This window comes from Oncorhynchus clarkii, chromosome 27 (genome assembly GCF_045791955.1).
Source record: "Oncorhynchus clarkii lewisi isolate Uvic-CL-2024 chromosome 27, UVic_Ocla_1.0, whole genome shotgun sequence".
In the NCBI taxonomy this organism is placed as follows: Eukaryota; Metazoa; Chordata; class Actinopteri; order Salmoniformes; family Salmonidae; genus Oncorhynchus; species Oncorhynchus clarkii.
The window spans coordinates 36,879,206-36,902,794 of record NC_092173.1 but is presented as its reverse complement, the minus strand read 5'-3'; the positions used below and the strand labels follow the sequence as shown (position 1 = coordinate 36,902,794).

The 23,589-nt window shown below is 40.2% G+C and overlaps 1 protein-coding gene across 1 annotated transcript; it reads right to left on the bottom strand.

Moving 5' to 3' along the window:
• Positions 1–17,188: 17,188 nt before the first annotated feature.
• LOC139385997 (uncharacterized) lies at positions 17,189–23,092 on the bottom strand. Its single transcript, XM_071131314.1, has 2 exons — positions 22,997–23,092; positions 17,189–18,326 (listed from the first exon to the last, which is right to left on the bottom strand). The coding sequence occupies exon 2, from the start codon at positions 18,306–18,308 to the stop codon at positions 17,388–17,390; it is 921 nt and encodes a 306-aa protein (XP_070987415.1). The 5' UTR covers positions 18,309–18,326; positions 22,997–23,092; the 3' UTR covers positions 17,189–17,387.
• Positions 23,093–23,589: the final 497 nt, after the last annotated feature.

Genomic DNA, 23,589 nt, shown 5'->3' with positions numbered 1-23,589 from the left:
CCTCATGCCTTTTGCACACAATGTATATAGACTCTCTTTTTTTCTACTGTGTTATTGACTTGTTAATTGTTTACTCCATGTGTAACTCTGTTGTCTGTTCACTCTGCTATGCTTTATCTTGGCCAGGCCTAGCCTACCTGGTTAAATAAAGGAGAAATAAAAATAAAAAATACAAAATATATAACCCTCTGTTCCCCCATGTTTTTTGTGAGTGAGTGTTTTTTATATGTTCAGTCTGTCATGGTGTGCGAGTATTTGTTGCTTTGTATATTTGACATTTTGAGTAAAAGTATGTTGATTACTCATATTTGCTGTCCCGCGCCTGACTCTCTACACCAGCTACACATAGGACCCATTACAACAATACTGAACACTGAGTATACAAACTACTATAATAATCAGCTTTGACAGCGAGTGAGTTATATGGGTAAGATTATGGGTAAGATTTTTTGCACACCTGGATTGTACAATATTTGCATGTTATATATATTTTTTATTCTTCAAGCTCTGTCAAGTTGGTTGAGGATCATTGCTAGCCAACCATTTTCAAATCTTGCCATAGATCTTCAAGACGATTATGTCCAGCTGTAACTAGGCCACTCAGGAACATTCAATGTTGTCTTGGTAAGCAACTCAAGTGAACAAAGACTATAGAAAACATTAAGAACACCTACTCTTTCCATGACAGAGACTGACCAGGGGAATCCAGGTGAAAGCTTAATCCCTTATTCATGCCACTTGTTAAATCCACTTCAATCAGTGTAGAGGAAAGGGAGGAGACATGTTAAAAAATGATTGTTAAGCCTTGAGACAATTGAGACACGGATTGTTAATGAGCAAGACAAAAGATTTAACTGCCTTTGAACGTTATATGGTAGTAGGTGCCAGGCGCACAAGTTTGTGTAAAGAAATGCAACGCTGCTGGGATTTTCACACTCAACAGTTTCCTGTGTATATCAAGAATGGTCCACCATCAAAAGGACATCCAGGGAACTTCACACACCTGTGGGAAGCATTGGAGTTAACATGGACCAACATCCCTGTGGAACTATTTCGACACCTTGCAGAGTCCATGCCCCTCTGACGCTATATTTAGGCTGTTGTGAGGGAAAAGCAGGAGTTACACCCAGTCAATAGTTAGATATTAGACTGTATTCAGAGTAGTTACACCCAGTCAATAGTTAGATATTAGACTGTATTCAGAGTAGTTACACCCAGTCAATAGTTAGATATTATACTGTATTCAGAGTAGTTACACACAGAACAGTGTTACAGAACAGTGTTACGGTGTTTGTATACTGGGGTGGCAGGTAGCCTAGTGCTTGGAGCATTGGGCCAGTCACCGAAAGGTTGCTGGATCGAATCCCCCAGCTGACAAGGTAAAATTGCCCCTGAACAAGGCAGTTAACCCACTGTTCCCACATATGACTTCATTTAAAATAAGATTGTGTTCTTAACTGACATGCGTAGTTAGAAAAAATAAATACCTGTAGAGTGATATGGACAGAACAGTGTTACAGTGTGTTCTATACCTGTAGAGTGATATGGACAGAACAGTGTTACAGTGTGTTCTATACCTGTAGAGTGACATGGACAGAACAGTGTTGCAGAACAGTGTTACAGTGTGTTGTTTACCTGTAGAGTGACATGGACAGAACAGTGTTGCAGAACAGTGTTACAGGGTGTTCTATACCTCTAGAGTGACATGGACAGAACAGTGTTGCAGAACAGTGTTACAGTGTGTTGTTTACCTGTAGAGTGACATGGACAGAACAGTGTTACAGAACAGTGTTACAGTGTGTTCTATACCTGTAGAGTGACATGGACAGAACAGTGCTACAGAAGAGTGTTACAGAACAGTTTTACAGTGTGTTGTATATTTTTAGAGAGCGACATGGACAGTACAGTGTTACAAAACAGTGTTACAGTGTGTTCTATACCTTTAGAGTGACTTGGACAGAACAGTGTTACAGAACAGTGTTACAGAACAGTGTTACAGAACAGTGTTGCAGAACAGTGTTACAGTGTGTTGTATATTTTTAGAGAGCGACATGGACAGTACAGTGTTACAAAACAGTGTTACAGTGTGTTCTATACCTTTAGAGTGACTTGGACAGAACAGTGTTACAGAACAGTGTTACAGAACAGTGTTACAGAACAGTGTTACAGAACAGTTTTACAGTGTGTTGTTTATATATATTTATAGATAGTGACAAGGACAGAACAGTGTTACCGAACAGTTTTACAGAACAGTGTTGCAGAACAGTGTTACAGTGTGTTCTATACCTGTAGAGTGACATGGACAGAACAGTGTTGCAGAACAGTGTTACAGTTTGTTGTTTACCTGTAGAGTGACATGGACAGAACAGTGCTACAGAACAGTATTACAGTGTGTTGTATATTTTTAGAGAGCGACATGGACAGTACAGTGTTACAGAACAGGGTTATAGAACAGTGTTACAAAACAATGTTACAGAACAGTGCTACAGAACAGTATTACAGTGTGTTGTATATTTTTAGAGAGCGACATGGACAGTACAGTGTTACAGAACAGGGTTATAGAACAGTGTTACAAAACAGTGTTACAGAACAGTTTTGCAGAACAATGTTACAGAACAGTGTTACAGAACAGTTTTGCAGAACAGTGTTACAGAACAGTGTTGCAGAACAGTGTTACAGAACAGTGTTACAGAACAGTTTTGCAGAACAGTGTTACAGTGTGTTGTATATTTTTAGAGTGACTTGGACAGTACAGTGTTACAGGACAGTGTTACAGTGTGTTCTATACCTTTAGAGTGACTTGGACAGTACAGTGTTACAGAACAGTGTTACAGTGTGTTCCATACCTTTAGAGTGACTTGGACAGTACAGTGTTACAGAACAGTGTTACAGTGTGTTCTATACCTTTAGAGTGACTTGGACAGAACAGTGTTACAGTGTGTTGTATATTTTTAGAGTGACTTAGACAGAACAGTGTTACAAAACAGTGTTACAGAACAGTGTTGCAGAACAGTGTTACAGAACAGTTTTACAGAACAGTTTTACAGTGTGTTGTATATATATATTTATATATAGTGTCAAGGACAGAACATTGTTACAGAACAGTTTTACAGAACAGTTTTACAGTGTGTTGTATATATATATTTATATATAGTGTCAAGGACAGAACAGTGTTACAGAACAGTTTTACAGTGTGTTGTATATATATATTTATATGTAGTGTCAAGGACAGAACAGTGTTACAGAACAGTTTTACAGTGTGTTGTATATATATATTTATATATAGTGTCAAGGACAGAATTGTGTTACAGAACAGTTTTACAGTGTGTTGTATATATATATTTATATATAGTGTCAAGGACAGAATTGTGTTACAGAACAGTTTTACAGTGTGTTGTATATATATATTTATATATAGTGTCAAGGACAGAACAGTGTTACAGAACAGTTTTACAGTGTGTTGTATATACATATATTTATATATAGTGCCAAGGACAGAACAGTGTTACAGAACAGTGTTACAGAACAGTGTTACAGTGTGTTGTATATTTTTAGAGAGCGACATGGACAGTACAGTGTTACAGAACAGTGTTACAGTGTGTTCTATACCTTTAGAGTGACTTGGACAGAACAGTGTTACAGTGTGTTGTATATTTTTAGAGAGTGACATGGACAGTACAGTGTTACAGTGTGTTCTATACCTTTAGAGTGACTTGGACAGAACAGTGTTACAGAACAGGGTTACAGAACAGTGTTACAGAACAGTGTTACAGAACAGTGTTACAGAACAGTGTTGCAGAACAGTGTTACAGTTTGTTCTATACCTTTAGAGTGACTTGGACAGAACAGTGTTACAGAACAGTGTTACAGTGTGTTCTACACCTTTAGAGTGACTTGGACACAGAGTATAACACAGAGTTTAGTTTCATTTCTCTCTCTCTCTCTCTCTCGCTTTTTCTCTCTCTCTCTCTCTCTCTTTCTCTCTCTCTCTCAGGTCCTTAGATTCCCTCTCTCTACTTCACTGGTTTCATTTTTCTATGGCTGGCCATGCTTTCCACCTGGCTACCTCTACCCCGGCCAACAGCTCTGCACCCCCCGCAGCCTGGCTAGGCAATCTAGATCCTCTCTTTCTAATATTAACCGCTGAAATTGTTGCAACCCCTATGATTAGCCTGTTCAAACTCTCTTTCATAACGTCTGACATCCCTAAAGATTGGAAAGCTGCCGCGGTCATCCCCCTCTTCAAAGGGTGAGACACTATAGACCTAAACTGTTATAAACCTACCGTTGAAGTTGGAGGTTTACATACACTTACGTCGGAGTCATTAAAACTAGTTTTTCAACCACTCCACAAATATCTTGTTAACAAACTATAGTTTTGGCAAGTCAGTTAGGACATCTACTTTGTGCATGACACAAGTCATTTTTCCAACAATTGTTTACAGACAGAATATTTCACTTGTACCTGTGGATGTATTTCAAGGCATTCCTTTAAACTCAGTGCCTCTTTGCTTGACATCATGGGAAAATCAAAAGAAATCAGCCAAGACCTCCGAAAAAAAATGGTAGACCTCCACAAGTCTGGTTTATCCTTGGGAGCAATTTCCAAATTCCTGAAGGTACCACGCTCATCTGTACAAACAATAGTACGCAAGTATAAACACCATGGGACCACGCAGCCGTCATACCGCTCAGGAAGGAGACGCGTTCTGTCTCCTAGAGATGAACGTACTTTGGTGCGGAATGTACAATTCAATCTCAGGACAACAGCAAAGGACCTTGTGAAGATGCTGGAGGAAACAGGGACACAAGTTTCTATATCCACAGTAAAACGAGTCCTATATCGACATAACCTTAAAGGCCGCTCAGCAAGGAAGAAGCCACTGCTCCAAAACCACCATAAAAAGGCCAGACTACGGTTTGCAACTGCACATGAGGACAAAGATCGTACTTTTTGGAAAAATATCCTCTGGTCTGATGAAACAAAAATAGAATGGTTTGGCCATAATGACCATCGTTATGTTTGGAGGAAAAAGGGGGAGACTTGCAAGCCGAAGAACACCATCCCAACCGTGAAAAACATGGGTGGCAATATCATGCTGTGGGAGTGCTCTGCTGCAGGAGGTACTGGTGGACTTTACAAAATAGATGGCTTCATGAGGGAGGACAATTATGTGCATATATTGAAGCAACACCCAAAACATTTGACCAAAGTTAAACAATTTAATGGCAATGCTACCAAATACTAATTGAGGGTATGTAAACTTCTGACCCACTGGGAATGTGATGAAAGAAATAAAAGCTGAAATAAATCATTCTCCCTACTATTATTCTGACATTTCACATTCCTAATTGACCTAAAACAGGGAATGTTTACTAGGATTAAATGTCAGGAATTGTGAAAAACTGATGTGTAAACCTGGTGTATGTAAACTTCTGACTTCAATTGTATATCCATTATACTGTATATACTAACAAACAGATCACTGACGATTTCGAATCCCACCATACCTTCACCACTATGCAATCTGGTTTCCGAGCTGGTCATTGGTGCACCTCAGCCACGCTCAAGGTCCTAAATTATATCATAACCGCCATCGATAAAAGACAGTACTGTGCAGGCGTCTTCATCGACCTGGCCAAGGCTTTCGACTCTGTCAATCACCGCATTCTTATCGGCAGACTCAGTAGCCTTGGTTTCTCAAATGACTGCCTCGCCTGGTTCAATAACTAGGTCTTCAGATATAGTTCAGTGTGTCAAATCGGAGGGCCTGTTGTCCGGACGTCTGAAAGTCTCTATGGGGGTGCCACAGGGTTCAATTCTCGGGCCGACTCCTTTCTCTGTATATATCAATGATTTCCCTCTTTCTGCTGGTGATTCTCTGATCCACCTCTACGCAGACGACACCATTCTGTATAAATCTGGCCCTTCATTGGACACTGTGTTTACAAACCTCCAAACGAGCTTCAATGCGATACAACACTCCTTCCATGGCCTCCACCGCTCTTAAATGCTATTAAAACTAAATGCATGGTCTTCAACTGATTGCTGCCCGCACCCACCCGCCCGCCTAACATCACTACTCTGGACGCTTCTGACTTAGAATACGTGGGCAACTACAAATAGGTGTCTGGTTAGACTGTAAACTCTCCTTCCAGACTCACATTCAGCATCTTCAATTCAAAATTCAAAAGGCACTCGCACGTCTTTTTTGCAGGTGCACGGTAACAGCTGAACAAGGTGAAAGAAAAAGGAAAGCTCTGACAAAGGCCGTGAGGCCGATACGTAAGCTTATTCAAGATCAGCATCTCCAATCCAAAATTAAATCTAGAACTGGATTCCTATTTTGCAACAAAGCCTCCTTCACTCATGCTGCCAAACATACGCTCGTAAAACGGACTATCCTACCGATCCTTGACTTCAGCGATGTCATTTACAAAATAGCCTCCAACACTCTACTCAGCAAATTGGATGTAGTCTATCACAGTGCCATCCGTTTTGTCACCAATGCCCCGTATACTACCCATCAATGTGACATGTTTGGCCTCGTTGGCTGGCCCTCGCTACGTATTCGTCGCCAAACCCACTGGCTCCAGGTCATCTATAAGTCTTCGCTAGATACAGCAAAGCATAGTATTACAAATGTGTACAATATGACAGAGTGACTGTTACGTCAACACGAAGGAGAGGAGGATGGCTTTGGCGTTTCTCTACAGGTAGGGTGAGTAAACATGTTTTTCTACTTGCACACACACACACACAAATCAGAGCCATGGACAGCAATAACATCTTCAGTTTATGTTAATTGGACTAAATTGTTTTTGGTGTCTTTTAGTTGTCACTGTATTAGACCAATCAGAGGTGATTTGATGATGTTGAAATGTTGTTTAGTAGCCCGAAGATGTGGGAAACATGAACTTGCTTGACCCACAGGTCATGTAAATGTCTGTCACATGCAATATGCTTTGAGGACTTTACCAGACAGAGGCTCTCCGGAGTTGTGATAAAACAAAGATGTGGTTGAATTTATTCTGCCACTGTGTCTTCTTACTGTCTCAAACCTTTAGGCCCTTATATCACGTTGTCAAGGCATATGAATTAACAGCTTATAGAGCAAACAACACTATCATCACAGCACATAGGTTGTAATATGACTTTTTTTTCTGGCTTCCCCAGTGATTTTACCCACGCACTGCTACCGTATACTCATGTCCTCTCTGTTAAAACTCATAGATGGTAGAAGTTCATACAAGGTGAAGCTAAATAGATTACAGGAAAACAAATTGTATTTGAAAAGTTATTTGTTGGTCAGTGTCTTGGGACTGGATGTGGAATTGGATGGTCCCTGACATACAGTGTAAAACAATAAAGGAAGAGGGGACATATTGATGCTGGAGGGTAGAAGTAAGGTCTCTGTTCAATGTGGATCAATGACTTAGAAAATAACTGGTGCAAAATCTAAAGAAGAAAGCTCAGATAAAAAAAATATTAAAAAATACATTCCTGTTACTCATCTGCAGCAAAGTTATAGCTCTGTCGAGCTTACATTGGTTTCCTCAGTTGAAATTGAGGTATTTACTGACATTAAAACTGAAAGTAACTGTTTATTTACCCTTTTATAACACAGATAGTGGGGTAGGTGCATCACACACACATTGTAGACACGCACACACATTGTTGACCCACACACACATTGTTGACACACGCACACATTGTTGACACGCACACACATTGTTGACACACATGCACATTGTTGACACGCACACACATTGTTGACACGCACACACATTGTTGACACACGCACACATTGTTGACACGCACACACATTGTTGACACGCACACACATTGTTGACACGCGCACACATTGTTGACACGCACACACATTGTTGACACACACACAGACACACATTGTTGACACACACACAGAGTGTAATTTTTGCAGGATTAGAGCTGGTGAAATGTCAATTAATGCGAGTCATTTAGGAGTCCTGTTCTGGCCCGTCTCTCCCTCCCGGCCCCTGGCTGTGCATGCACCTCACCTTCATGCCTCCAGTGGTGTGGGGACATGATCAGATTGACCTGTGGGAGTGTCGGTCATTCAACCCCTTAGAGCAGCGGTACTCAACTTTTACCCTACGATGTCCACAGCCTGCTGGTTTTCTGTTCTACCTGATCATTAATTGCACACCGTGGTGTCCCAGGTCTAAATCAGTCCCTGATTAGAGGGGAACCTGGTGTCCCAGGTCTAAATCAGTCCCTTATTAGAGGGGAACCTGGTGTCCCAGGTCTAAATCAGTCCCTGATTAGAGGGGAACCTGGTTTCCCAGGTCTAAATCAGTCCCTGATTAGAGGGGAACCTGGTGTCCCAGGTATAAATCAGTCCCTGATTAGAGGGGAACCTAGTGTCCCATGTATAAATCAGTCCCTGATTAGAGGGGAACCTAGTGTCCCAGGTATAAATCAGTCCTTGATTAGAGGGGAACCTGGTGTCCCAGGTCTACTAAATCAGTCCCTGATTAGAGGGGAACCTGGTGTCCCAGGTCTAAATCAGTCCTTGATTAGAGGGGAATCTGGTGTCCCAGGTCTAAATCAGTCCCTGATTAGAGGGGAACCTGGTGTCCCAGGTCTAAATCAGTCCTTGATTAGAGGGGAACCTGGTTTCCCAGGTCTAAATCAGTCCTTGATTAGAGGGGAACCTGGTGTCCCAGGTCTAAATCAGTCCCTGATTAGAGGGGAGCCTGGTGTCCCAGGTCTAGATCAGTCCCTGATTAGAGGGGAACCTGGTGTTCCAGGTATAAATCAGTCCTTGATTAGAGGGGAACCTGGTGTCCCAGGTCTACTAAATCAGTCCCTGATTAGAGGGAACCTGGTGTCCCAGGTCTAAATCAGTCCCTGATTAGAGGGGAACCTGGTGTCCCAGGTCTAAATCAGTCCCTGATTAGAGGGGAACCTGGTGTCCCAGGTATAAATCAGTCCCTGATTAGAGGGGAACCTGGTGTCCCAGGTCTAAATCAGTCCCTGATTAGAGGGGAACCTGGTTTCCCAGGTCTAAATCAGTCCCTGATTAGAGGGGAACCTGGTGTCCCAGGTATAAATCAGTCCCTGATTAGAGGGGAACCTAGTGTCCCAGGTATAAATCAGTCCCTGATTAGAGGGGAACCTAGTGTCCCAGGTATAAATCAGTCCTTGATTAGAGGGGAACCTGGTGTCCCAGGTCTACTAAATCAGTCCCTGATTAGAGGGGAACCTGGTGTCCCAGGTCTAAATCAGTCCTTGATTAGAGGGGAATCTGGTGTCCCAGGTCTAAATCAGTCCCTGATTAGAGGAGAACCTGGTGTCCCAGGTCTAAATCAGTCCTCGATTAGAGGGGAACCTGGTGTCCCAGGTCTAAATCAGTCCTTGATTAGAGGGGAATCTGGTGTCCCAGGTATAAATCAGTCCCTGATTAGCGGGGAACCTGGTGTCCCAGGTCTAAATCAGTCCTTGATTAGAGGGGAACCTGGTGTCCCAGGTATAAATCAGTCCCTGATTAGAGGGGAACCTGTTGTCCCAGGTATAAATCAGTCCCTGATTAGAGGAACTGGCTTGGAGGTTTAGAGTTGAGTTTGAGGGGCCTATACTATACAGTGCATTCGGAAAGTATTCAGATACCATAATGTCAAAGTGGAATTTTGTTTTTAATTCATTAAATTCATTAAAAATGGAAAACTGAAATGTCTTGAGTCAATAACTATTCAACCCCTTTGTTCTGAAATAGTTCAGGAGTCAAAATGTGTTTAACATCAGATAATAAAGTTGCATGGACTCACTGTTTGTGTGTTTAACATGACTGTTTTATGACTACCTCATCTCTGTACACCAAACATACTGTAAGGTCCCTCATCTCTGTACCCCAAACATACTGTAAGGTACCTCATCTCTGTACCCCAAACATACTGTAAGGTACCTCATCTCTGTACCCCAAACATACTGTAAGGTCCCTCATCTCTGTACCCCAAACATACTGTAAGGTCCCTCATCTCTGTACCCCAAACATACTGTAAGGTCCCTCATCTCTGTACCCCAAACATACTGTAAGGTACCTCATCTCTGTACCCCAAACATACTGTAAGGTCCCTCATCTCTGTACCCCAAACATACTGTAAGGTCCCTCATCTCTGTACCCCAAACATACTGTAAGGTCCCTCATCTCTGTACCCCAAACATACTGTAAGGTCCCTCATCTCTGTACCCCAAACATACTGTAAGGTACCTCATCTCTGTACCCCACACATACTGTAAGGTACCTCATCTCTGTACCCCAAACATACTGTAAGGTACCTCATCTCTGTACCCCACACATACTGTAAGCTACCTCATCTCTGTACTCCACACATACATTTATCTGTAAGGTCCCTCATCTCTGTACCCCACACATACATTTATCTGTAAGGTCCCTCATCTCTGTACCCCAAACATACATTTATCTGTAAGGTCCCTCATCTCTGTACCCCAAACATACATTTATCTGTAAGGTCCCTCATCTCTGTACCCCAAACATACATTTATCTGTAAGGTCCCTCAGTTGAGCAGTGAATTTCAAACACAGATACAACCACAAAGCTCAGAGACTTCACCATGAGGTCAATGGTTACTTTACAACAATTACAGAGTTTAATGGCTGTGATAGGAGAAAACTGAGGATGGATCAACAACATTGTAGTTGCTCCACATTACTAACCTAATCGACAGAGTGAAAAGAAGGAAGCCTGTTCAGAAAAAAAATATTCCATAACATTCATCCTGTTTGCAACAAGAGACTAAAGTAATATTGCAAAAAATCTGGTAAAGCAAATTACTTTTTGTCCTGAATACAAAGTGTTATGTTTAGCGCAAATCCAATACAACACATTACTTAGTACCACTCCTCACATTTGTGGTGTCTGCATCATGTTATGGTTATGCTTGTAATCGTTAAGCACTGGGCAGTTTTTCAAGATAAAAAATAAACAGAACGGAGCTAAGCACCGGGAAAATACTAGAGGAAAACCTGCTCTGCTTTCTACCAGACACTGGGAGACGAATTCACCTTTCAGCAGGACAATAACCCAAAACACAAGGCCAAATCTACACTGAGGTTGCTTACCAAGAAGAGAGTGAATGTTCCTGATTGGCCGAGTTACAGTTTTATCTTAAATCTACTTAAAAATCTATGGCAAGTCCTGAAAATGGTTGTCTAGCAATAATCAACAACCAATTTGACAGAGCTTGTCTAAACAAGATATTTCTGTATCTAATGTCCAATACATTTGCAAACATTTCTAAAAAGGTTTTCATTTAGTCATGATGGGGTATTGTGTGTAGATGGGTGAGAAAAATAATAGATTTAATGCATTTTGAGTTCAGGCTGTAACACAACAAAATGTGGAATAAGTCAAGGGGTACTTTCTGAAGGCACCGTATGTCTTTTTTTTTAAACTTAAACCTTAATTAACTGAACACATATTCTCCGATTTGTTTCATATTTGCATATGCTGTAGCTTAGACCCTATTTTATATAATCTAAGGGGTTTGTGTTGTTCCCACCATCAGTTGAGACACACCATGCTCTTGAATACAGGGTGGATGTCATGTTGCGGATGATAAATGGACTAAAATGGGATTTAAATTAACATTTCAGCTTTCAAATGGTACCACAAAGATGGTTGGAGGACCACACATCAGAATGCTGACTTGAATGGGAATATCTGTTGGTTTTTTATGCTGTCAATTCTCCATAGGAAAGATATTGAAATCCTAGAAATATAGATAATAGAATAGACATGACCATTTAAGTTGACATTCAACGGTGGGTGGACCGGATGTCATCTTTGTGGTAATAATTAGAAGTTAACAATTCAATTAAACTTAAATGTCAATGGTGTACCAGCAGTGGTCTAAAGGGATAGGTCTGTTCTATTAATTCAATTTCTATGACTGAAATTACAACCACACTGTATTCAACAGAATGTTCTGTCTCAACCGATAGCTGGCAAAACACCAACACGTTAAATAGAGTCTAAGCTACAACATATGCAAATATTATTTGTTGATGTTGATTTAATGCATTTTTTAATAAATGACAGTAAAGGTTTAACATTTGCAATTGTTATAAAAAAACAATACAATAATTGAGCAACACTGTTTGTAAGCTTATAGCCCTTTCCTGCAGTCAAATTACCTAGTGGCCTCATGGGTGAAATGTTAATAATATTAATCAAGATTATATATATTTTTTAAAGACTAAAATCCAGTGTTTCTATGTCAAACCGTTTGGTTATATTTCCGTCTTCGGTGATGTTTATAAGATGCAATATTGCGATGCAAACTCAAAATGTAATACATTTCAACTCTACATTTGACATACACACATACACTTACACATACACACATGCACGCACGCACACAAACACACACACACACACACACACACACACACACACACACACACACACACACACATTGAAACATACCACTCGAGGCACAGCGAAGCACTCACCGCTCAAGGCACACACATTAAAACACACTAACTGAAGGCAATGACAATGATGACTGGCTCAGCAATGATCCTCAGTGACATCACAAGTCACTGACAAACACTCATGTGACAGTATATGGCTGAGGTCACTGATTAACTTATTTTTATCACTGATTGAATTGGACAGACACACTTGGGTGTCAACAACATGTGTGTGTGTGTGTGTGTGTGTGTGTGTGTGTGTGTGTGTGTGTGTGTGTGTGTGTGTGTGTGTGTGTGTGTGTGTGTGTGTGTGTGTGTGTGTGTGTGTGTGTGTTTCAACAATGAGCCCATTCTCCCAACATGCCCTTCAGTGCGTTTTCTGCATCCAGCGAAATATTGTATTTATTGTGTGCTTTTCTCCAATGGGAGAGAGCCTCTGCTGAACGATAAACAGAGATTGGTTCTATGTCTGAACACCATAAACCTGAAGTTAGGGGGTCAACCCCTACGCTCACTCTATCTCTCCGTCCTCGTGCGAAATCAGATCTTTTTGTTTGACAAACTACTCCTTCCCTCTCCAAGGTGCTGAAATGCTATTCACATGTTAACGTCACCGTCCCTCTCAAATCAAATCAAATCAAATGTATTTATATAGCCCCTCGTACATCAGCTGATATCTCAAAGTGCTGTACAGAAACCCAGCCTAAAACTCCAAACAGCAAGCAATGCAGGTATAGAAGCACGATGGCTAGGAAAAACTACCTAGAAAGGCCAAAACCTAGGAAGAAACCTAGAGAGGAACCAGGCTATGTGGGGTGGCCAGTCCTCTTCTGGCTGTGCCGGGTGGAGATTATAACAGAACATGGCCAAGATGTTCAAATGTTCATATATGACCAGCATGGTCAAATAATAATAATCATAGGCAGAACAGTTGAAACTGGAGCAGCAGCACGGCCAGGTGGACTGGGGACAGCAAGGAGTCGTCATGTCAGGTAGTCCTGAGGCATGGTCCTAGGGCTCAGGTCCTCCGAGAGAGAGAAAGAGAGAATTAGAGAGAGCACACTTAAATTCACCCCATTCATGCTCTCCCCATCCCTATCTCTCTCCCTCTCTCTTTCTCTCTACCCATTCCTCTCTTTCTCCATTCCTCTCTCTCCCCATCCCTCTGTCTGTCTGTCTGTCTGTCTGTCTGTCTGTCTGTCTGTCTGTCTGTCTGTCTGTCTGTCTGTGAGTGTGTGTGTGTGTGTGGCTGAATCAGTAAAGTAGTCAGAGCAGACTAATCTGCTTTCCTTTCCTTTAAAGTCATGTGTCACTCAAGCTCTGGAGTGGACCTGGATTTCACCCTGAGTTTCCCCCATGTAGAAGTGACCTCCACTGACATCCCACTAGCCCAGAGGGACATCTCTCTTTACCCCCCCTCACTAACAGACACATACTGTCCCCTGTCACAAGTTGACATGCAATATCTTTGCACATGTGACCTCCTTTGGCCTTTCGTGTATCTCCCAGGCCTTCTAACATCCTGTATACATTTCTCCAATAAAACTATACTTCATACTTTTAACCTCTCTTCCTCAGGACTCAACCCCGTGTAAGACCCCTGCCTCTCTAACCCACCCCAGCAATGCTGTCCTCCTGCAGACAATCTCTGGTCCTCCTGGTCATGTTTTCTCCCAGCAGTCCCTCTCTGGTCCTCATATCTTGATCTTGTTTTATCCCCTGGTCTCCCCCTGTAGGTCTGACCTCCCTACTACTCACATTAACCCTTTTTTTTCAGGTCACCATCCCCTAAATATACATCAGGCTAGACTTGGGACATACACTAGCTGCACCTGCAAGAGAGACTCTTTGTCAGATCCAGAAGTAGAGGAGGGTTGACAAACTTGGGATTAGAACTCTCCAGTCGCTGTCCTATTTCTATTGTCTGTTGCTAATGTTGAATTGATCTCATTCCAAATATTTACCATTTATTTTGTTTGAAAGCCAAATGTTCCTTATACTTTGTATTTTATTGTATTTTATTTTATTGGAAGGAAATAGATGTTTGAATGAGAGAACTCTCCCTCTTTGTCTACGTTGGTTTTGGCAGTGACATGCTGTAGTCATATACAGTCATGTCAATTATACCACAGATCACAAGGAGATGCCAACAGCGGCCTTGAAAGGTGATAAACTCAGGCATGTGTTATTGAATGTGAAGGAGGAGTTGAATAAAATAATAACTCCCTCAGAATAAAAACATATAGGTCAAGGAGGAAAGTACTGAGTTGTTCTAACCGACCTTTTATACTAACTGATATGGGTCAGTTATTCCCTTACTTCTTTCTATGGGTCAGTTATTCCCTTGCTTCCTTATATGGGTCAGTTATTCCCTTTCTTCCTTCTATGGGTCAGTTATTCCCTTTCTTCCTTCTATGGGTCAGTTATTCACTTGCTTCCTTATATGGGTCAGTTATTCCCTTGCTTCCTTCTATGGGTCAGTTATTCACTGGCTTCCTTATATGGGTCAGTTATTCCCTTGCTTCCCTCTATGGGTCAGTTATTCACTTGCTTCCTTATATGGGTCAGTTATTCCCTTGCTTCCTTCTATGGGTCAGTTATTCCCTTGCTTCCTTCTATGGGTCAGTTATTCCCTTGCTTCCTTCTATGGGTCAGTTATTCCCTTGCTTCCTTCTATGGGTCAGTTATTAACTTGCTTCCTTCTATGGGTCAGTTATTCACCTGCTTCCTTCTATGGGTCAGTTATTCACTTGCTTCCTTCTATGGGTCAGTTATTCACGAGCTTCCTTCTATGGGTCAGTTATTCCCTTGCTTCCTTATATGGGTCAGTTATTCCCTTTCTTCCTTCTATGGGTCAGTTATTTACTTGTGAATTGAAAAGAAAAAAAGCATAAAGCTGTTTCAATTACATATAGTATGTAGAGTATATTCAACAACACACAATACATAATTGCACAGGCTTCATCATATTTATTCAGTTATATCAATCAACAGAAAGGGAGTAAAATTCCAAGACACAAGATTTAATCCTAGTTTAATGAAGAGGAAGAGGAAGAGGAAGAGGAAGAGGAAGAGGAAGCAGAGTAATATAAATACAACACAAAAAGGTAGAATGATGAACATGATTATTTATCAGACTATATTTACATTCTGCTCATGTAGCACAGGGGATCCCAACCTAGGGGTCCCCCCTCCCCCCTCCTCCTCCCCCCATAGTGGGGCTCCAAAGTGTCCTGGGTGGTCACGAGACTTTCCTTGATTAGAGGGGTGTATTTAAGCTTTTGGCAGTGTATTTAATATAGACTATCTCAGTAAACAATAATTCAAAGGGGGGGGGGGGGGGGGGGGGGGGGGGGTGACGTCTTCAAATGTAAAATAAAGAGGGCCCTTGGGGAAAAAAGTTGGGAAGCCCTGATTTAGCAGACGCTCTTATCCAGACCAACTGACTGATCAGCTTGTTGCAGTTCTCTGGTTTTGTTACAGTTGCATTGATGAAACGCTCAGAGCCACATGCTCAAGCATAGAACATATTATATTATCACATTAAGGACATCATTCAAATCAGAATCATTGACCTAATAAACATAATTAAATATTTAATTACCATCAAACCATTGATTTAACAACAACAGCTACACCATTTACCGTTGGGAAGAAACAGTCAACCTAATAGCAAAGAATCTAAGTAGATCTGAGTAGGTTGATGTGTGTGAAATTGTATGTGATTAGTGAGTGTGTATGATGTCTGGTTAAGAGTAAGACTATAATTTGTGATGAGTGTCTATGTGTATAATATGAAGTAAGTACAGCCTTCATACTCAAGATGACAATTGTAATCCATATCGTATCACCGTCATAGTTGCATCACAGTTACATTTAATATAATTTTCATAGAAAAACACAGCAGTTACACAGCATTTCCATAGTAATTGACTTTTAACGTGTTTTCGTATCCTGACGTCCCTGTAGAATTTAGAGCAGCCATGGTATTATGGAGCTGTCTCAGAAAAGTTGTCCGTCTATAAAGAGTTTGTGGAGAAAGGCACAAGGAGAAAGGCACCCTTACCCTTCTCCCTCTGTTGCCTCTGTACAGGAAACAGTCTCTTGTGATGTTTGTTTATCTCCAAGGGAAATTCGTCATTGAGATCAAATGTTGTCCCTTTAAGCTCCGTTCCCCTGCTTTTGATCAGCTCCTTTTGTTGGTAGTCTTCAAATTTTGTGAGGATAGGTCGGGGACCCTTGGTCTTGTCTCGCCGAGCTCCAAGTCTGTGGACTCGGTGGAAAGCCACCGTGTTTACAGTCTCCAGAGGAAGTTTCAAGGCTCGTGCTTCGGCTTTGTATGTCTAATAGCGTATCCCGACTCCTTCTGTTTTCCCTGACTGACAATTTTAGAATCAAGGGGTTTTTCCTTGGTGGTGAGTGCTTTTTTCCCTCTTGGAGTGAGAGAATTTCACTCTGGCTAAACTCCCTCAACCCTGTTACCTCCTCACATAACTTTTCAAGTGTTGCATGGATTCCTGCAAGACCGTTAGCCTCTACTTCAACGGTAAGCAAATTGTCAGTGTCTGTAGATGAATCAGTCTTTCTTTTTTTAGTTGGGTTAGAGTTATTTTGTGAGGTAGGGGCATTTATTCACGATGGAGTATGTTATTCCTGCGTACCATAAAGCTGCTGTTACTTGTCGATTTCCCTCAGGATCAGCTGTTTTCAGCATCAACAGCTTGCCGTCATCTTTATTTTATTTTGGTTTTTTTTATACCTCAAGGTGTCCTACAATTCTAAATCAAATAGCTAAATAATTCTTGGTATGACCACTTTAAAACAATTCCATACGTTAGAACTCCCCTGAGAAGTTAAGATCTATTTATCTTGTACTCTATAGTACTCCATGATTAGGTTGTTTGCTGGTTAGAGCCAGTTTGCAACATTCTGAGAATCAACAATGATTGCTGCTGTTTCACATGACATCACTTGGTCTGCTTTCCTATACAAAGGTTCAACACTATCACATGCTTTGAGGCTTTCAATCAGGTCCTTCCTATCAACACGTAGGGCAGTGCCATGAGGCATGTGAAATGCTAGTGTCACATGATCCCACACAAAAAACTGATGTGTGCCTTCTTTAACCTTTTTGGCTATGATCATATTGTCCTTTATGATCAATTCATAGTTGTGGGTCTCAGACACAGCCTGTGCGTTCCAGACAATTGTGTCCTCTCTATAGCTACACATAGCTTCAGCACCTTCAAGAAGTGGGTACTTATCAAACTGTGTCTCCTTTGGACTGTGGACAACCACTGCATACATGATCTCCTGCTTGTAAACCACAGTTTCATAGACTCTCAGGACAGGCTTAATTTTTTCACAGATCTGCTCTGTGTACATCTGCATGAGATCCTCCAAGGGGAAGGTGAACTTAAAGTTCCCATACCGAGATCCTTTTTGGAAGACAGGGGAGGTGGTAAACTTTTTCAGGAATGATTCCTGAGGTTGCCTCTCTTCAGTTTGTAGACTTGACGAGTGCCTGTTTGGGATCTGCCTGTCAAGGTAGCGCTTCTCAGCTTCCGTGATAATGATGTCGTCAATGTTAAGACCCCACCACATGAAAGCACCTCTTCTTTGTCCACCCTTAAATCCATCTGACAGGATCCCATCCAGGCCTGCTTGGTTAGTAACATGGGAAACTTTGGATATGTGGAATTCCACTTTTTCAGGGTACTCCGGGATGTTTTTATGAAGGTATTTATGATCTCGTAATAATGTTTTCGTTTTCAATATCTCTATACTCACATGTTCACCTGAGAATGTTTTCTCATATGTTTTCTCCATGTTTTGTATTTTCTTTCCCTGAAAATAGAAGGGTTCACCATTAGGTACTCATCATTTGAGAATAATTCATTTTACTTGTCTAAAGAAATCGCACAACATCACAATCAAATTATACTTAAATGAAGGAGAAAAGGAATAATCATATCCACAAAAACAGGATTGAAGAATATATAAGGCCAGTATTGGAAACAATATAAAGACTATGAAAAATCTGGTAAACCAGGCCTGCAATTCATAGCTGACTTTGAAATGCCTTGTGATAAAGTACACTCAAATTTATATATAAATGCCTGGAATATTTCAATTTTGTAGAATCACTTATACAATGGCTTTAGTGTTATGTATAGTAACCCTAGGTGTAAAATAGGAAATAATGGCTACTTCTCAGAAAGTATAAAACTGTGAAGAGGAGTAAAACCAGGTTAAACATTACTCTTACAGAATTTCAACGTGGTGAGGATATTAGAAATGTTATCAAAGCCTATTGGATGATAAGTTGTTTTTAATGAGGACAGAATAATTGATAAAGGATTTTTTTCAAATTAACATAGGTACAGCATTAACAAAGGAAATAACAGTACAGTTAGATAGCAATAAAAACTGTACCATAGAGGCACAGAATAAGTTAGAGGAAAAACAAAAAGAAATTAACTTATTCAAGAAAGATCAAGTGTAATATATTATACAAATTAAGTGAACTGGAAAATGGGGGAAAATGCTATGTCTTCAACATAGAAATTATTATTTACTGAAATGATTTACTGAATCTTGTTACAAATGATGTCACCCATGATTCGCCAAACAATATTTTGTATGAAGAAGCAAAGTACATTGAGCACGTTTTTGTTTCAGTCTCCTCCCTCTCCACTAACCGAAGATAATTGTATGGATTTGTTTCGAATAATAATATAAAATTAACAGCTGTACAGAAAGACTGATGTGAAAGCCAAATTAAAGATAAGGAACTTTTGAGTTCGGGAAAACTTGAGGGTTGGATGGCATACCAAACCTTTCCTGATATTTTACCTTTATTTAACTAGGCAAGTCAGTTAAGAAATAATGCTTATTTTCAATGATGACCTAGGAACAGTGGGTAAACTGCCTTTTTGAGGTGCAGAACAACAGATTTTAACCTTGTTAGCTCAAGGATTTGATCTTGCAACCTTTCAGTTACTAGTCCAATGCTCTAACCACCAGGCTACCTGCCACCCCAGATTTTGGAGGACCGTTATTGGCATGTTTTAACCACTACAAAAATGGTAGATTATCAGATACTCAACAAGAAGGTCTGACTTCATTATTACTGAAACTGGATTCAAGTGGTAAATATAAAGATCTGGTCCATTAAAAAAATCTGAGGCCACACTTCGGTGTTGTGGAGAATTTTGGAGACTCTTTTAAAAAACATATTGAAGTCACCCTAGGTGTAAAACAGTAAATAATGGCTAGTTCTCGGGAAGTATTAAACTGTCAAGAGGAGTAAAACAAGGTTGTCCACTGTCAGTATATCTATTTATTATGGCCATCGAAATGTTAGCTATTAAAATGGTTTCATATTTGCTTTATCTTTATCGACCCTATTTTACATAATCTAAGGGGTTTGTGTTGTTCCCACCATCGGTTGAGATACAACATGCTTTAAAATACAGGGTGGATGTCATGTTGTGGCTGATAAATGGACTAAAATGGGACTATTTCATTTTAAACTTTCAAATGGTACCACAAAGATGGTTGGAGGTCCACACATCAGAACATTGACTTGAATGGGAATATATGTTGTTTTATATTATACTGACAAACATCCATAGGGAATCTATTGAAAATATAGAAATACAGATAATTGAATAGACATGACCATTTAAGTTGACATTCAATGGTGGGTGGACCGACTGTCATCTTTGTGGTAGTAATTAGAAGATACGATTTCAATTCAATATAAATGTCAATGTTGCACCATTGGGGCCCGAGTGGCGCAGCAGTCTAAGGCACTGCATCTCAGTGCAAGAGGCATTACTATAGTACCTGGTTTGAATCCAGGCTGTATCACATCTGGATGTGATTGGGAGTCTCATAGCGTGGTGCACAATTGGTCCAGTGTCGTATGGATTAGGGGAAGGTTTGGCTGGGGTAGGCTGTCATTGTAAAATGAGCATTTGTTCTTAACTGGCTTGCCTAGTTCGATAAAGGTTAAATAAAAAGTAAGCCAGCTACAATTGCAGAGGTCTAAAGGGATAGGTCTATTCTATTTCTGTGATTGAAATTACACCCACCCTGTATTCAAGAACATGTTGTGTCTCAACCGATAGCTGGCACAACACAAAACCCTCAGATGGTATGAAATAGGGTCTAAGCTATGTTATGCGAATATTAAAAAAATCATATTTTATACATTTTTAAATAAATGACAGTAGGTTTAAAAAAAAAATCTAAAACATTTAAAGAAATTATAAAATAATTGGACAACACTGTTTGTAAGCTTGTGGCCTTTCCTGCAGTCATATGACCTAGTGGCCTCAAGTGTGAAATGTTAGTATTATTTTTCATAATTTCATAAATAATCAACATTCATTGTTGTTAATGCTGAAAATCCAGTGTTTCTATCTCAAACAGTTTTGTTATATTTCAGTCTTCTGTCCAGTACCAGTCAAACGTTTGGACACACCTACTCATTCCAGGGTTTTTCATTATTTTTACTATTTTCTAGACTGTAGAATAATAGCGAAAACATCAAAACTATGAAATAACACATATGTAGAAAATAAAAAAAGTGTTAAACTACTCAAAGTATATTTTAATCTGCCCTTTGGTCTGATGAGTCCAAAATGTCTTTGTGAGAAGCAGAGTAGGTGAACAGATGATTTCTGCATGTGTGGTTCCAACCATGAAGCATGGAGGAGGAGGTGTGATGTTGTGGGGGGTGCTTTGCTGGTGACACTGTCTTTGATTTATTTAGAATTTAAGGCACACTTAAACAGCACGGCTACTATTGCATTCTGCAGCGATTTGCCATCCCATCTGGTTTGCGATTAGTGGGAATATCATTTGTTTTTCACCAGGACAATGATCCTACACACCTCCAGGCTGTGTAAGGGCTATTTGACCAAGAAGGAGAGTGATGGAGGGCTGCATCACATAACCTGGCCTCCACAATCGCCCGACCTCAACCCAATTGAGATGGTTTGGGAGGAGTTTGACCCGAAGAAAAAGCAGCCAACAAGTGCTCAGCATATGTGAGAACTCATTCAAGACTGTTGGAAAAGCATTCCAGGTGAAGCCGGTTGAGAGAATGCCAAGAGTATGCAAAGCTGTCATCAAGGCAAAGGGTGGCTACTTTGAAGAATCTAAAGTATAAAATATATTTAGAGTTGTTTAACACTTTTTTGGTTACTACATGACTCCATATGTGTTATTTCATATTTTGATGTAGAAAATAGCAAAAATGAAGAAAAACCCTTGAATGAGTAGGTGTATCCAAATTTTTGACAGTTACTGTATATGAAGTGTAATATTGGGATGCAAACTCATAATTGAATACATTTAAACTCTACAAGTGTATCTGACATAGTACACGTGTCTTAAATGTTTAAGTCCATAAACATGTGTGTGAGGTGTATACTTTTGTTTCATAGTAGATTTCTTTAAAGACTATCAAGAAACACTCTGCAGGACCCTGATTTAGCCCACTGCAGTACAAAGTTAAATGAGATCAAATTCAACCGCTTCTCTTTATGAAGACATGGATGTCTCATGGTTTGGTGGGGTATGCAAAGTCAAAAGGGATGCTGTCAAAAAGTCATGGAATTCAAATGGAATGAGCCTCTTTTGAGACCCGACCTAAGCAGACTTGATTGTTGTCTATTCAGTTGTCTGTCTCCCCCATGTTGTCTGTGCCGTAACTGAAACCTTAAATGCATAAGCATGTTTTTTAACTGCTCAATATGCCAGGTGAATAGAATATTTTCAGATGTAAACCCACTTAACTGGCTGGACCTGAATTTTTCTACCACTAACTTCACACCTGTTTTGAAAATATGATTTTTTCCTGTTCTCCTTCATCTAAGATCGTTGCATTGTACATGGTTTTGTTGTTGTGAATACTGTCATTATTATTGGTAGTAAATTGTGTAATCTATGTTGATTGTCGTGTAATTACTGTAACAGTTACATTGCAACTTATCAATGGACAATAATTAAGCTGTTTTTAATGATCTGTTACATTAAAGGGGCAATCTGGGATTCAAAAAATAACAAAGCCGGCACCCTGCCATTTTTTGGGGGTAAACAGACGAGGGATGGGGTAAGTAATATTCTTTAAGAATCAATGGCCACAATATATATAATTCATTTAAAGGTCCACAAATGCATCATGTACCAATCACAGATTTCTGCTTTAAATGCCTGGATTCATTCTGGCATAAAAATCCCTCAAAGAAGCAACAATGTCATTAATCACAAAGTCAAAATACATTTTAGATAAATGGTGTCAGAAGTAACATGTATTTTATTTTAGTTACATATAAACTTCATCAAAGATGCCTATATCTATATTTAATACATTAAACTCATTGGTTTGTCATCCAATCAAACCATTGCCATTCGAATGCATTATAAAACAATTCTAAAAAAAAATGTATATGTTTGAACATTAAAAGACACTTGATTCAATCATATACTGTAACTGCATTTACCTGTTTTCAGTTTGCCGCTGGTTGCTTGACTGGTGAGTACAGTATGTAACACCAAACAGACAGTGCTTTCAATCACCTATTACGTGCTGATCCTTTCATGCAGCTGTCTTCAAATGTATAATGTGTTTACTTGGGTGAGTATTTATGTCCTGTTAACACAACCACACCCTATCAGTGCTCTACTCTGAAACCAATATAACAGGTACCTTGGATGACCAGCACCTGCTCTGCCCTACACAATGGTACATTATAGTGAGATTAGTGGCACCCCACCCTACGGGCTGGAAATCAATGGATCTAATCATATGATTCAGTGGCATGTCATCTTTGAGGACTGTCCATCTAATTAAAAATATGTTATGGTTATTTTGGTCACTGCCAATTGCTCAGGCAAAATGTCACCCTATGTAAAAAAGTAAAAATAAAACATTTTTGGTTACAAATGGGTGTGAAGAGTCTTCGCTGAGTAGAGACTGGCTGTTACTGGTTGGATGGATGGCTGTGGCTGAAAAGGATCAAATATAGTTGTGTATACAGGACTGGAGGATCTACAAGGGGATTGCATGTCAACTTGTGATGGGGGACAATTACGT

Excerpts from the sequence above, each read along its gene's own strand:
- LOC139385997 (XM_071131314.1), bottom strand. The coding sequence starts at position 18,308 with ATGGAGAAAACATATGAGAAAACATTCTCAGGTGAACATGTGAGTATA.